Source organism: Carlito syrichta, unplaced genomic scaffold (genome assembly GCF_000164805.1).
Source record: "Carlito syrichta isolate Samal-C Ts95f unplaced genomic scaffold, Tarsius_syrichta-2.0.1 Scaffold307715, whole genome shotgun sequence".
In the NCBI taxonomy this organism is placed as follows: Eukaryota; Metazoa; Chordata; class Mammalia; order Primates; family Tarsiidae; genus Carlito; species Carlito syrichta.
Genome location: NW_007251811.1, coordinates 228098 through 244434, shown reverse-complemented (window position 1 = coordinate 244434; position 16337 = coordinate 228098). Strand labels below are relative to the sequence as shown.

General features: G+C 52.6%; 1 protein-coding gene across 3 annotated transcripts in view; it reads right to left on the bottom strand.

Moving 5' to 3' along the window:
- Positions 1-16337, bottom strand: part of CPNE5 (copine 5) — a 103035-nt gene that overhangs the window by 6764 nt on the left and 79934 nt on the right. For 2 of the 3 annotated variants that reach the window (XM_021715813.1, XM_008064582.2), the window contains 3 exons: positions 10698-10751; positions 7144-7205; positions 2160-2206 (listed from right to left, as the gene is read on the bottom strand). In XM_021715813.1, coding sequence (XP_021571488.1) covers positions 2160-2206; positions 7144-7205; positions 10698-10751 — 163 coding nt within the window. Of the gene's footprint in view, positions 1-2159; positions 2207-7143; positions 7206-10697; positions 10758-16337 lie in introns of those variants that run through there. The other variant, XM_021715814.1, reaches the window with a different exon arrangement.

Genomic DNA, 16337 nt, shown 5'->3' with positions numbered 1-16337 from the left:
ATTCACTCACCTCAGCCTCCCAAAGGCGCGGGATTACAGGCTGAGCCACCAAGCCCGGCGGTTCCTCTCTTTCAATCCTTTAGCAAATCCTGGCTGCTGGACCTCCAAGATTGATCCAGAGCCCCACCTCCTTCTCTCCTGCTCCGCGACACCATCATCCTCTTGCTCACAGGGTTGCGACAGCCTCCTAGCTGCCCTCCCACTTCCTTCCTCACTTGCACCTGCAGCCCGTGCTCAGCGCACCAGCAAGAGCCTGCTGAGTCTCAGTCTCAGTCCGACAGATCACGCCTCTCCTCCACTCAAAACACTCAGTGCTCCCGTCTCCTGAAATACAATCTGAAGTCCTTACAAAGGCCCACAAGGCCCCTTGTGACCGGGTCTCCAATTACCTCTCATCTCCCACCATCATCCTTGTCAGTCCCGGCCTCACCAGCCCTTGCCATTCCGGTCTCGGGACCTTGGCAATGGCCGTTCTCGCTAACGTCCATGCGGTCCGCTCCTTCGCCTCTTCAGATCTCTGTTCAAGTTCACCTTCTCAGTGTAGTCTTCTCTGAGCAGCCTCTGAAGTTATAGCCTCCCCCAGTCCTCCCCACCCTTCTTCCTGGCTTGATTTTTTCCCCCATAGCCCTTGTCATTCCTAAGATGGTCCATCTTTTACCTCTTTGTTAGTTCATGAGAGGCAGTACAGCACAGACTGCCAAGGTACCAGTCCCAAGTCTACCTCCCACTATCTGTGTGATCTTGGATGAGTTCCTTAACCTCTCAGCCTCAGTCGCCTCATCTGTAAAATGGGAGCAATAGTGGTTCCCATCTCAAAGGATTGATGTGAGGGTTAAATAGGTGCTATTATTACAACTCTCATCATTGCTATTATTACTAAGGCCTCTCCCAGCTCTGATAGCCCAACACTCTATGATACTAGGACCTGCACCATAGCAGGAGCTGCTGCTGCTGCTTTTTTCTTTTAGTTGGAGTCTCACTCTGTCACCCAGGTGGGAGGGCAGTGGCATGCTCCCAGTCACCGCAGCCTTGACCTGCTGGGTTCCGGTGATCCTTCCACCTCAGCCTTCCAAGTAGCCAGAACTACAGGTGCATGCTACCATGCCCGGCTAATTTTTAATTTATTGTAGAGACGAGGTCTCGCCAAGTTGCCTGTGTGGGTCTCAAACCCGTGGGCTCAGGCAATCCTCTTGCCTTGGCCTCCCAAAGTGCTGGGATTACAGCCTGAGCCACCGAGCCCGGCCAGGAGGAGCTTCTGACATGCATGAGGAGTGTAAAATCTGGGTATTTCTGAGGACTGGTATAAAAATAAGCTCTAGGCCGGGCATGGTGGTTCACGCCTATAATCCCAGCACTTCGGGACACCAAGGCAAGAAAACTGCCTGAACTCAGGAGTTCGAGACCAGTCTGGGCAACATGGTGCGATCTCGTCTCTACAATAAATAAAAAAATTATCTGGGCATGGTGGTTCCAGCTACTTGGAAGGCTAAGGTGGAAGGATCGCCTGAGCCCAGCAGGTCAAGGCTGCACTGGCTGTGAGTGTGCCACTGCCCTCCACCCTGAGCGACAGAGTGAGACTCCGACTCAAAAAAAAAAAAGAGCCTTGAGCACCGTAAACGGGGGTTCAGAACCCAAGAAGGGTGATGTTTCCAACAGCTACCGTGATTGCTCCTGGCGGGCCACAGCCTGACCCTGGAGAAACAGAGGAAGGAAGGAAGCCAGGGCAGCCCCAGCAGTTAAACACCAGGCTCCCTGGGCTGGGTCCTACCCATCTGAGGAACACAGAACTCTGTCGGGGGTCTAGTCCTCCACTCCAGCCTGTGGATTGGACTGTGATAGACGAGGCAGGATTTGGCCCTGGGAGGGGAAACATCTCATCCCCAGGGCTCTCCATAGGTCCAGGGTATACTTAGAGAGACTCAAGACCAAGGCCGTGGCTCAGGGCATATATTCGCAGAACCCAGATTTGTTAGTGTCAAGGGTCCCATCAGGGGATACGTCCTCCGTCTTGGTTGTATCTTTGTTTCTCCAGGCCTAGGCACCTCCTCTTTGATGAGGAAGAGGTCAGAGAATATGAGAGATGTGGCTCCCAGCCAGGGCAACTGCCACATCCCTACCTCCCTGCCCCAATCCGGCTCCTCTGCCCATCCCCCACTCACCATTGGAAGCAGTGAAATCAATGGCCACGGTGAAGTTGATCTGGGTCCTAGAAGAAAGAGAACAGCAGGGGAGTCACCTGGAGAGAGGCAGAGCCATGGGCGGGCAGACAGCACCGGACAGGGGGAGAAATCTGGCCATCACCCTGGCCCCACAGTTTGTCAGGTATGTGGCCTTGGTAAATTCACTCATCTCCTTCCAGTTCTGGGAAACTGGGATAATAATGCCACTACCACCCCCGTCTAAAGGATTTGTGGGTGTCAGAGGAGCTAGGCAGTGTGAAAGCTCTTTGAAGATGATTTTGTTCAGTGTGGGCACATGGCTACAATCTACTTATTTCCTCCCCAAACTCTCTCCCCTGGGCCCACTTGAGTGGACAGAGTGAGGTCAAGTCTCACTGGATTTCTGGCTCAAGTCTGGAGTCAGATTTAGGATGAAAACGTATTTGACAAAAAGAAAGAGAGTAAAGACCAGACACGGTGGCTCATGCCTATAATCCCAGCACTTTGGGAGGCTAAGGTGAGAGGATTGCTTGACAATAGGAGTTTGAGGCTAGCCTAGGCAACTTAGCAAGACCTCATCTCTACAAAAAAGTAAACAAATAGCCAGGCGTGGTACATGCCCGTAGTCCTAGCTTCTCTGGAGGCTAAGGCAGAAGGATCGCCTGAGCCCAGGAGTTTGAGGCTGTGGTGAGCCGTGATCGTGCCACTGTACTCCAGTCTGGGCAACAGAGGTTAGACCCAGACTCAAAAAAAAAAAAAAAAAAAGACAAGCAGACATTATGCTTCTCCTGAGGAAAGAACAAAATACCCCCATGAAATCGTCTTGCCAAAAAAATTGAGCCTGAATCCGACTGAGCCTCTAAAAGCTATCTCCTAGTTGTTTACAGGAAATACAGGGGACAGAGGAACACGTTCAGTACACTACAGGAGATGCAGCCAGCAGAATCCAGTCTGGGGGGACTTTGTAGAGACACAGTCAGCCTTTGCAGCATCGTATCGCTTGGGACTTGCGGGGACGTCAGGCCGCCTCTAGCCCTACTGAACCAGAGCCTCTTGCAGGATTTTGCTTAGCAAGTCATTCAGGTCGCTTCGGGACACCAATTGATGAAAAAAGTTAAGAGACAAATTCACCAATTGCAATAGACAGATCTGGCCTGGATTTCTGATTCAAGCAAACCAATGAAAAAACTTTATAAGACAACTAGGGAACTGTGAACACACCAACTAGGTCTGGGATTCAGGAGCTGTTCATTTTTTAGGTGTGGTGATGGTACTGTAGTTATGTTTTATATTTTAGAGCTACATTGTGAAGTATTCAGGAATGAACTATGATGGCTGGGATTTGCTTCAAAAGAACTGGAAGTCAGATGGCTGGGACAGGAAGACTGCTTGAGCCCAGGAGTTCAAGGCCAGCCTGGGCGACAGAGAGAGACTTCAACTAAAAAAAAAAAAAATTAAATTTAAAAATCACTGGATGGGCTGGGCGTGGTGGCTCTTGTCTATAATCCCAGCACTTTGGGATGAGGAAGCCAGAGGATTGCCTGAGCCCAGGGGTTTGAGACTAGCCTGGGTAACTTGGCAAGACCTTGTCTCTACAATAAATAAAAAAATCAGCCGGGCATGGTGGCGCATGCCTGTAGTTCCAGCTACTAGGAAGGCTGAGGCAGAAGGATCCCCTGAGCCCAGTAGGTCGAGGCTGCTATGGTCGTGAGCATACCACTGCACTCCAGCCTGGGTGACAGTGAGACTTTGACTAAAAAAAAAAACCCAAGCAAACAAACAAACAAACAAAAATCAGCCGGGATCGGTGGCTCAACCTATAATCCCATGCTTTGGGAGGCTGAGGTGAGCGGATTGCCTGAGCCCGCGGGTTCGAGACCCACCTGGGCAACTTGGCAAGACCTCATCTCTACAATAAAAAGAAAAAAATTAGCCGGGCGTGGCAGCATGTGCCTGTAGTTCCAACTACTTGGAAGGCTGAGGCGGAAGGATCACCGGAGCCCAATAGGTCGAGGTTGTGGTGGCCAGGAGCGTGTCACTGCACTCCAGTCTGGGCGACAGAGTGAGATCCCAACTCAAAAAAATAAAAAATAAATAAATAATTAAAAAAATTAAAAATCACGGAATAAAAGGGAGTGGGCATAGAACATGACCAGTTGTGAGTTGGTAATTGAAGCTGAGTAAAACACTCTTGGGGGTGATCATATCTTTTGTCCCCTACTGTGTGTGTCTGATGTTTTCCATAATAAAAGGTTAGGTTTTGAGGATTCAGATTCAGGGTTGAACCTCACTGAGGGCTTGGCTGTTCTAGGTTCTACAGATCCAAACAGGACAAAGCTGATAGGCATGAGTTCCTAATAAAGCTCTAACACCACAGTGAGCATAGAATCATCAGGGGAGTTTGTTTAAAAAGAAGATTCCAGAGTCCCACCCTAGAGATGCCAATTCAGTTGGTCTGGAGAGGGGCCTAGAAGCTGACTTTTGAGCAAACATCCACCTCTTTCATCCGAGGACACTGAAGAGGGGTTCTGGAATCACACTTGGGGAAACCCTGTCCTAGAGTTTCTCAGTTGAGGCTAGGATGGCGTAGAGTGCACCTCACCTGCATTTAGCAGAAGGTCCCCATTTGAAACACAGTCCTCTCTCCACCTGATCACAGTTGAGCTGCTTCTCATGGGACCCCAACCCTCCGGGAAAGGTCAAGGACATGATTACCAGGAGACTCAATCTGGGATCTTCTGGCTTCAGATAGTCTTCCCCACCCTCTTTCCCCTCTTCTCCTGCTGGGGGCAGAGCATCAAGTGGACTCCAGGTTCTAAGAGAGAAGGAACCACCAGACAGCAAGAGCCTGGAGCCCTGAATGACTATGTGGATCATCTCCCTACCCAACCCTGCCGTCCCATAGACAAAAAAGAAATGCTTTATGTATTAAGGCTTGAGGTTAGAGGATTACATGTTACAGCAGTTGAGCAGTTGACCTACCACATCCATCTGCTGTTTGTTGTCGTCTCTCCGCGTGGAATATAGAGTGTGTCTTTGTTCGAGGACGGAAGACATGTGGAGGGTAAGAGCCCTGTTCCCCAGGCCACCCTTGAGAGGATGGTTCTGGCCTGCACCACTACAGCCGAGGGACAACATCAGACAGACTCTTCCAAATACAGGGTGAGGGGAAAAGGCCAGCCTTACTCCTTAACTAGTCCTTCCCCCCTGCTGTGGGCTCTGGAAAAACTCAGGGAAGGGAACAACTGGGAAGCAGGTTACCTTTTGTGGGAAAATGACTCCCTGCAGCCTAGTCTCTCCTGCCTAAGGGCGGAACACAGGCTGCTGAGCAACCAGCTCCTCCTCTGGGGAGTGTGGGCGTGGGCACAGGGGTCCAGGTGGGCAGGTGAAGGAGGCCAGGATCCCTAGACACATGCCTCAGCTTCCTGCCTAGACATGCACGCCTGGCTCTCACTCCCTGGAGCCAGCTCTCTCACCCACGTGCTCCAGAGAGTTGGAGAAGACAGGCTCTGTGGTTCTAAGTGGCCCAGTGCACAGGCGCCAGTCTCCTGGCCTCCCTTGCTGGTCTCCCAGCCTCTGAGGGCTTCTTTCAACGAAGCTCATAGCCTCCAGCCCTTTCACTCAAGAGTCTCCAATTTCATCCCACCCCACCTGGTAGTTGGGAGGCAGGCAGGGCCAGAATTATTATTATTATTCATTACTATGGAATGAAAGGCACCATGTTATGACAGAAAGAACCCCCCCCCCCAGAGGCATGTGGCTTCAGGTGAGTTATGTAAAATGGAGATGATCATCCTGGCCCTGCCCATGGTGTTCTGTGAGTTGGGTGTATTCTATTATGCAAATGAGAAGATAAACAGGATGAGGGTTGTCTGAAAATTGCCAGGTGGGTAAGGGGTGGGTGTTTTGCGGGATAGAGAGGGAGCGGTCTTGATGAGGGAGGGAGCAAGGGTGGGCTCTAGAGTCAGCCAACAGGAGGAGCAGGTGGACAGAGGGAGGCTGTGTGTGCTCAGTGGCTAGGACAGCCTGCAGCCTTGGGACTGTGCAAGTTCATGGCGGCAGGGAGCCGTGTCATGGGAAAGTGGGTGTAGCTTCCCAGGGCCCGACTGCTCCCTCTGCCCTGGAGAACCAGGCAGCCAAGTGCCTGCTTGGCTGGGCTGAGCCTTTGGCAGCTGCTCTGTCTGTCTCTGTTCCAGACAGGTGCAGTCACCTGCGGGCTCTTGGCTGCCCACGCCCTGACCTGGCACCTGTCCTGGCAGGGAGCATGCTGGGCAGGCCCTCATCTGGAGTCAGACTCTCTCTGTGAGCTGTTGGTTGGAGCCTCCTGGCTTCCCCACCTGCCTGGGCCGGTCACCATCTTTTCTGGCTCTTTTTGCTCTTTAAACTTGTCTTTGACCACCTGCCGGCCCCAGGACTATTCCTGGCTCACTCCCAATCCCACTGCCCCTTATGGTTCCCTGATAACAGCAAGCAAGTTAATCACTGCTCCCCCAAGATGGATCAGAGGTATCAAGATCAGAGCTGGAAGGAATCTTAAAACTCACCTACTCTGAACTCTGTGTACAGAGGAGGAAACTGATCCCTAGGGAGGGAAAATGACTAGCCGAAAGTAATCCAGCAAATTCATGGCAATGAGGGGCCTCCTGACTCCTAGTCCAGGGTTATTTCCTCCTCCCTAAGCCCCTGACTCTTTGTGTCATAGAATCCCTACCACCTCCAGGTCCCGTCTCTGCATGGGGACCTGACGTGACCCAGACCAGCTTCCTTGGCTCAGGAATTCCCTCTGCAGCCACTCAGGACCCAGGGGTATGCAGGGATCTGGGAGAGTTGTCTCAGCCCAGACACAAGGGTCTGCTCAGAGCCCAGCACCGCAGCCTTGGACAGGGCTTCCAAGAGGCCAGGGTGGGGCCGGAGCCCGTCAAGTCTGTATGGGGGACCCCTTCCCTCTCCCCGAGGCCAACGAAATGACTGAATTTCTTCTCACCCTCCTTTGATGTAGTCAAGGAAGGTGCACTCTGACTCCACAGCAAAGGAAAGCAGGGTGACCTTGAAGACAAAAGGAAACCTGGTCAGCGGGAGCACCAGGTCAGGGGGAGAGGGTTTATGATGGGAGAGCTGACACTTATAGAACATCAGAGCATGCACTGCCCACAACCACCCTATGAAGCACTATGATTATCCCCATTTTATAGCCAAGAAAACTGAGGCTGCAAGAGGTGACCCAACAGGCCCAAGGACACTGCCAGGACCGAGTGGGGATCTGAACCCAGGTCTGTCTGACTCCAGAGACTGCACTTTTGACCTTGATGGAAGGGCCCCATCTCTATCACTGGAGCAAAGGGGCCCAAGCCAAGGGCACAAGTTTCCTGTAATGGGCACTGCCTGTCCAGCCCCAAGGCCCTGGGGTGGGGTGTGGAGTGCAGGAGGGCCTTCCTGACACAGGTTAACGACCCACCAGTGCCATCAAGCTCCACACTTCTAACTATTCATCCTATTCTATCAATCCTGAAACATGCCTCTGTTGTGTGCCTCCCTTAAACCTCACTGGTTTGGGCTCAACCCTCTGGTGTCTCTCAATGTCCACCCTCTCAGCAGCCCATCCTTTCTCCAGAGATAATTGGCCACCCAAGGACCCTTCTCCCAAGCAGAGCCCCGTGACCTGTGCCCCGCTCTGAACAACATTGGCAATGGCTTTCTCGATCTGGGAGCTCATTACAATGATAATTTAGGATCATGGACATGATCCTAAATGAAAACCCAGCATCCTAAAGCAATGAAGTAAGGCAAGATCGGAGCAGAGGACCTATGTAAAGAGAACTCACTCCTTTCCAGTAGTGTGAGAGCCCCCTACTGGTGCAGATTCCACCATTTTTATGGGCTTGCTGTTGAGCCATTAGCCTGAACAGTAGTAGAAGGATCTGTGAGTGGGGCTTGGAGCCCCCCACCCGCTGCAGTTAACCGTGTCAGACACCTGGATGCACCACAAAGCCTCCTTCCAAGTGCACCAGCTCAGACTCACAAGGCGTGGACCATGACAGTGTCTTCAACCCCAGTAATGATCAATTAGGCTCCCCGGGGAGCTTTTAAATCATCTTGCAGCCCAGACCAATTATATCAGTTTCTGGGGCTACATCAGAGTTTCAGAGATTTTTTTTTAAGCTGGTCTTCCATTTTATTATGTATTTATTTGTTTGAGTCACGAGCTCACTCTCTTGTCCAGGCTAGAGGGCAGTGGCATGATCACGGCTCATCACAGCCTCAACCTCCTTCTACCTCAGTCTCCCCAGTAGCTGGGACTACAGGTGCGTGCCACCATGCCTGGCTAATTTCTTGATTGTTTGCAGAGATGAGGTCTCACTATGTTGCCTAGGTCTCGAACTCCTAGGCTCAAGCAGTCCTCCTGCCTCTGCCTCCCAAAGGGCTGGGATTACAGGTGTGAGCTGCTGAGCCTGGCCTGATCCTTTTTTGTTTTTCTTTAAGCTCTTCACATGAGTCTAACCTGCAGTCAGGGTTGACCGCTGCCCCAACCCACCAGGATGAAGCAATTCTCTAACTGGTCTGACCACATGGATTAACCCGGGGCCTTGCAGGGTGAGAGCAGACTTTCACCTACTCAAAGTGTGGTTCCTGGACCAGCAGCACTGGCATCTCCTAGATGCTGATTAGAAATGCAGATTCTTGGCATTTTAACAAGATTCCCCCGGGAGCTCTGCACACAGTAAGTGAAGTATGAGAAACGTGAAACACAGATTCCTGGGCCTCCTGACATAGAAGTCCAGGGCACTGGCCTGAGTATCTGTATTCTAACAAGCACCATGGATCCTGGGTGGTTTTTCACAGTGAAGATTGGCAAATGTTAGAGTATAATCAGGAGACCTGGGCCTAGACCTGCTCTGTCCCTAACTCGCTGTGTGACCTTCGACAAATCACCTTCCCCCTCTGGGCCACAGTTTCTTCACCTCTAAAGAAGGCTGGGCAAGATTAGTGGTTTTCAAACCTTTTCCAGCTAGGGAGGGTGCTGCTTCCCCCAGGGGCATTTCAAAATATGTGAGGGAGTTTTGGGGGTTCTCATAATGACTGGGTCCCCACTGAAAGACAGGGGTAGAGGCCAGGGGCGCTAAGTATCCTATAGTACATGGGGAAGTCCAGTGAGATGAAGAATCAGCCTGCCCAAACGCTGACAGGATCCCCCATAAGAAACACTGCAGCGTTGAACAGAGCAGAATATTACTCCAAGCCTGAGTTTGCCAAACAGTTACAATCAGCGAAGCCAGTTCCCTTTGAAGGAGGAGAGTACTTTATAGTTACAAGATTGCCTCTCACGTGGCTGTCACAGCCACGCTGTGCAATAAGCAGGGTAGGGATGATTGGCCCCATTTCACAGCTGGAGAAAATGAGGTTCCTCAAAGGAACCCCAGGGCTCCCTAAGGCCTCTCCTGGGTCTGGAGTTACAGTCTTGTCTGACTTGAGTGATTAAGCTCGGCTGCATTAGCTAATGGGGTCATGGGCTGCAGAGTGGAGAAGGAACACAAAGAGCATGAAGTCGGGGATGCTTGCACTGCCAAGTCAGCGGCTTTTTCGATACATGCACTGGGGACTCTAACCTCAGGGACTTTGCACATGCTGCTCTCTACAGCCAGAATTCTCTCAATACTCGCGCCATTCCCTATCCCTTTACCTGATTTCACTTTTACCCATAGTGCTCATAACCCCCGACACACACAAGTTTGTGTGCGTACGTGTGTGCACACACACATATATGTGTAATATATATGTCTACCCCGACTAGAACATAAGCACCCAGGATTTGGGTCTGTCTTGTTCCCAGCTGTATCCCCTATTCCTAGAACAGCACCTGGCATACAGTCGTACCCAGTAAATATGTATTGAATCAATGCGTGACCGTCCCAAAGACCAGCCCACAGAAGCCATGGGGCCAGTGTGTGACCCCAGAGTGGTCACGGTGAAGCAGGGGCCGTGCCCATAGCAGCGGCTGGCTCCGGAGTCAGATGCAGCGTTGACTCCCTCTCTACAAGCTTCTAGCTGTGTGACCTTGGTTGAGTCACGTCCCCGCCTGCAGCCTTGGTTTCCTCCTTCATGACGAGGGGCTGGTGATACCCGCCTCTCAGGGAAACAGTCTGTGAAAAGCACCTAAATGGGGAATTTCCCAGAGTAGGGCCCCGAGAAATGTGACTTTTTTCTTCTTCCTTCCCGAAGGAAGCCCCGTGGGTGTTTCTCTCTGCGCCTCCACGTTCTGCACACGGCGACGGTGGCAAGGTCTGCACCGTGGCCTCCCTGCACTATCACTCCATCTGCCCCTCCTCTCCCCACCGCTGCCTCTCTCCTGGGTCGGCCTCACCCCTCCCCACCACCTGTCTCCCAGGTCTGCCCCGCCCCTCCCCACCCCTACCTCTCTCCCCATCCGATTCCCACACTCTGCCCCGGGATACACCCCGACACATGTGACGCCCTGACACCAGACCTAGCTTGGAGCTCGGAACGTCTACACCCGGCTGCCGAGAGGGGGTGGCTACTCACAGTGCCAGAATTCACGTATTTCTTTTTCTTCATTTTCTTTTTCGGGTTTACCACCTGCAGGAAAAATCAGTTACTGGGTGAGAAGGAGTGTTTCCAGCTGTCAGGGCTGGGCCTGTCGGGATTCCACCAACCCCCAGGTGTGGTCCCAGCCCCATCCCAGCAGTGTGGGGTGTGGAGACCACGGGGGCCATGGGAGCAGGGTCTAGGGAGCTTTTGTGGGAGACTGGTATTCAGTGACACAGTTGGGCTCCCGGTCAGACCTAGCATCCCACGATCAACCAGGAATATTTATCTAACCTTCTTTCCCACCGATCCCTGATACACACCCTCCAGCCAGCACAGCCAGGGAAGCCTTGATGTCGCAAAGAGGCCCTGTCTGTGCCTGTCCCTTGTGTTGGCTCAGGTTGCCTGCTCCCCTCACCCCAAATACTCGCCCGCTTCCCTCAGCCAATGCCAATCCTCCCTGCTTGTCCTTTGGGCTCACCCCAAGGGCTGCATGGGGTCTTTGAGGCTCCCTTCCATCTCCTCACTGTCCCTACTTGGCAATAAAAACCTCCTTAACTATTCTTCATGTGTAAGCTTTAATTTCCAAACCAGATCTGTGGTCAGATAGCAAGTCACGGGGCTAAGCACCTAGTAGGTGCTCAGAAAAGGCTTACTGGTGGACTCAGCTGCGGGCGATTTTTGTCTCCCAGGAGACATTTGGTAATGTCTAAACACAGTTTTGGTTGTTACATGTGGGGAGAGGGGAGAGGACAGGGATGCTACTGACATCCTATAACACACGGACAGCCCCACAGCAAAGAATGATCCAGTCCCTAACGTCAGTGGTGCCAAGGCTGAGAAACCCTGGGCTCAGTACTGGGGTCACCCTGCCCTGAGAGTCACCCATGGGACTTTCATACTTACTATCTTTGGACTCTCTTTGGACCCTCCCTGGCTGTTTTTTGTTTTTGTTCTTTTTTTGAGCCTGAGTTTCACTCTGTCGCCTAGGCAGTAGTGCAGTGGAATGCTCACGGCCACTGCAGCCTCCTCCTGCTGGGCTCAGGTGATCCTTCCACCTCAGCTTTCCAAGTAGCTGGAACCACAGGTGCACGCCACCATGCCCGGTTAATTTTTCTTGATTTATTGTAGAGCCAGGGTCTTGCTAAGTTGCCCGGGCTGGTCTCCAACCTGTGGACTCAGACAATCCTCTTGTCTCTTACCTTCCAAAGTACTAGGATTACAGGCGTGAGCCGCCACGCCCTGCTTATTTTTGTTCTTAATAAGGGAAGTCTAGGCATAACCTTTCCCTCCTCACCCCCATCTCTCTCCAAGCAAGGCACTTTTCATACTGGTGTGTCACATTTCAATGGGCATTCGCAGCCTGTTGTTGTCTGGTGAACTCATTTCCCTTCCCCCACACCTCCTGGATCTGCTGCACCTTTAGCTGTGGTCTCTTCCTTCTGAATATGAGTATCGATATCTACTTCTGGTAATCAGGAAACTAAGGCACAGAGACACCAAGTGACTTGCCTAAGATCACACAGGAATCTGGGTGGAGACAGGATTATAAACCAGGTTTCCTGCTCCCAGGCCAGTGGTGCATACGTTAGTGCCTTGATGACAAACACAAACAGATCCCTTTAATATCTATTTATGAGATGGGGCGGGTGGGGGTACTATTTCTTCTCCCCTAGAATCATCGCCCCTGTTGGAGAAAGAAGATACATCCTTGGGGCCATACATCCTTTGGGACAAGGGCCACCAAAAAAGGGGAATCAGAAGCATCGGGGAATTGGAGAAAAGAAAGAGCAATCCAAGGGGAGCACCAGCAAAGACTCTCAGAGCAGGTGGCCTTGAAGGCTGACTTTGAGGGACAGGAAGACTGTAGGCATGCAGACCTCAGTGTCATGGGAGATGCTGGGTGGGGGTAGGGCGATGCACAGCACCGGGGTCCAGTTTGATGGTAGAACACAGGGTGGAAGAGTAAGCTGGGATGACTGGAAGAGAGCCCAATATGCCAAGTAAAATGTCCAAATGTCACCCAGCAGTCAGCAGGGAATGCTGATGGCCTCCAAGCAGGCAGGGGACAAGACACAGCAGGCTCTAGGCTGCTGGGACCAGGTGGAGGTGAGCATGGGGGAGGAAGAGGGACATCCAGGGACTGTCTACCTGGCTCTGCCACCCAGTCATGGCAGTGTGACCTTAGGCAAGTTACTTAGCTTTGGTGAGCCTTGGTTTCCTCATCTGTAAACTGGGAATAAAAAGTACCTGCCTCACAGAAAGGTACGGGGATTAAATGGGCTAAGGCAAGTGAGTGTTTAGAACAGGGCTTGGAGTGCAGCACTTGGTAAGTAAGCGTCAGTTGCTAGTTTTTTTTTTTTTGAGTTGGCGTCTCACTCAGTCACCCAGATTGGAGTGGAGTGGCCACTCCCGGCCACCGCAGCCTCGACCTACTGGGCTCCGGCGATCCTACCGCCTCAGCCTTTCTAGTAGCGGGAGCTATAGGCATGCGCTACCACACCCGGTTAATTTTTTTTTTTATTGTAGAGATGAGGTCTCGCCAAGTTGCCCAGGCGGGTCTCGAACCTGCGGGCTTAGGCAATCCACTCACCTCAGCCTCCCAAAGCACGGGATTACAGGCTGAGCCACCAAGCCCGGCTAGTTGCTATTTCTTAAATGACTGTTACTGCCATCGCTGCCACTGCCAGTCCACACGGGAGGTAATGAGAACCTGGGGGCGCTGACACAGGGTTGAGCTATAGCAATAATGGTACTGTCAAGAAGTGACCACATGTCTTAGGCCCTGGGGGTGGTTGTGGAGGCTTGAGAGGGGGAGGGGCCACGGTGTACACGGAAGGAGGGATTTGGGATTTGGATTTGGGGCACGAGCTCAAAGTTCTGGTGGGCTGTGCAGGCGGAAACGAAGGGCCTGTACGAGACAGGAGAGAGCCTGCAGAGAAAAGCCCAGAACAACCGTGCAGTACTCTCTTTAACATGGAAGGACTCCCCCTCCACAGGGCTCTCCAGATGATGGGGTACTCATAGACACACTCATGGGAGGATAGCTTACTAAGTGCGGAGATGAGGACAGAATCACAGCTCCGAGGCTGCATAGTGCCTCAGTTTCCTGATCTGTCCCTCGAGGGGGTTGAGCTATTAGAATGGAGTGCATCTCAAACATTTCCTCCAAAGCAGCCCTCCCAGCTGAGGAGAACAAACCCAGGCTCCTGCGGCTCTGGGTGTATCCCAAAGACCTGGTCACAAGTACATTTCTTCAAAGCCTTGTGTTATCTTTAAACCAGCCTAGATTCCATGTTTGCACCTCTAATGTGACTGTTGCAAAGCAAAGCGATGCTCTCAGGTTCTCACTCAGGTTTTCACGGGATGTGGGCACAGAAGAATTGCCCCATTTACCCTAAGGTGTCATGCACTCCCCAGAGGAATAAACTTCCCCAGCTCCAAGTGGCTGCCCAGGTGAAGTTCCATGCAGGGAACTGGCACCCCCTAGGGGCCAGTCCAGGAACCCGCCCCCTTCACGAAGCCACCTCCTTACCTCTCCTGACACCCCCAGGGATCCCCAGGACAGGTCTGGGGCCTGCTCTCCTGTGCTTGGGGACGCCAAAGGGCTTCTAGGAGCCAAGAGCTACGCTGGCTCTGGGGATGAAGCAGTGAGTGAGACACTGCCCCACCCTTGAGGACTTCAGGTCTTTCGGGGGGAGGGGGTAGCATCATAAACAGGTCATCGCCACAGGGGTTCCAGGAGCATGGGGAGAGGCAGCTAAGAGATTCTAGGGTGAGCTGGGCTCGGTGGCTCAGCCTGTAATCCGGCGCTTTGGGAGGAGGTGAGTGGATTGCCTGAGCCCGCGGGTTCGAGACCCGCCTGGGCAACTTGGCGAGACCTCATCTCCACAATAATTCAAAAAATTAGCCAGGCGTTGTAGTGCGCGCCTGTAGTTCCAGCTACTTGGAAGGCTGAGGTGGAAGCATCACTGGAGCCCAGCAGGTCGAGGCTGCGGTGGCCAGGAGCGGCCACTGCACTCCAGTCTGGGTGACAGAGTGAGACTCCAACTAAAAAAAAAAAAAGAGAGAGAGAGATTCTGGGGTGGAGGGAGTGTGCAGAGGGAGGCCACTTCCCAGAGGAGGAATAGCCACAGGGAGTCTCCAAGGACCAGCAGATCCCAACCAGGAGAGGAAGCCAGAAGGGAGGCCCAGGTGGAGGCACCAGCATGAATCAAGCCCTGGAGGCTGAGGTAGCGGGAAGTTTAGAAAAGTCCAGATGGCAGGATGGGGAGGAAATTGGGAGAGCGGCAGGGGCCAGTTCCCAGGTGCCCCTCTAATGTGACTGTTGCAAGGTGCCCAGTGGTGCCTGATGAGTGTCTGTTTACATACAAGCTTGCAGGTGGCTGGCTGGGGGCACAGGATCCTGCCTGAAGGAGGCTGGCCTCTATCCCGTAGGTGGATCCCAGCTGGGGTGGGAGCATCTTTCGGAATCGTCCACCTCCCCTGTGTCAACCAGGCCGAGATGGTAGGTAGGATGCCCTAGGCGGGTTTAAAGCAGGGGAGCGATGTGGTCAGATGGCCATTTTGGTGGAGTATTCTGGCTATTATGTGGAGGACAGAGGGAGGCGGGGAGGCCAAGAGGAGGCAGTTGCTGAGCCTTATCCAGGGGTGACGATGAGGATGGTGGTGGTGGATTGAGATAAAGGGAACACATATAGGAAAATGTAGGTGGTAGAAGGGCAGTGTTTGGTTGTGGGCTGGATGTGGAGTGGAGGGGGGTGTTACAGATGACTCCCAAGGTGCCCAGAGACTGAGCCTGCTCGCTGGGAGGAGAGGAGTGGTGGGCGAGGCTTAGCCAGTGTACTTGGTTTTGGAAGGCTGAGTTTCGGAAGGGACCTGCAGACAATGGAGTTCCTGTCTCCAGGGTGATGCCTGTCCCAGACATGGGTCTTTACTGACTATTCTATCAAGGCCTTCCTGAGCCCAACCGGCTCCCCCTGGGGCTGCCAGAGTTGAACTCCTTTTCCACCTGATGGCCTTTCAACGTGTGAAGACAGTGTCTCTGCCTCCCAGCGTGGTAGCTGTTCTTGCTGATTGCAAAGCAGCAGAGATCAGCAACCGAGAAAACAAATCAATCCGACGCTTCCTGCTCTCCGCCCAAGAGATCACAGCTCATTCTGGGCCCATCAAGCACCTTTAGAAGCCAAACTCCAAGAGCACTTCCCTTCACCTCCTTCAAATCTCTTCAGAGAAGGGAAGGGTGGAGTCTGTTTCTCTCTGCCTGGGTTGAGGGGGACAAGGACAAAGACAGCCCCTCTCTCTGTAGATGCAGAAAACAACGCACTTTTCTGTGAGTATCAGAGCCCTTTCAAACAATTCACCCACGCTCCCTCTCCACGACAGCCGTGTTCAGCTGAATTCAGCGTGTGCGTGTATAACAAGCACCTACCGTGTGTCTGGCAGTGCCCGGGCTAGGGTGGGGAGACAACAGAGAGGGCTGTCACCTCGCCTGCCCTTGGGAAGTCAAGTTGGAGTCCAAGACCCACCCACTCGGAACAGAGATACAGGATGAGGAAGTAGAAGCATCCATGGATTCGGATTCAGGGATGCGACTCAAAGCCAGCTCTTTTTTTTTTTTTTTTTTTTTTTTTTTTT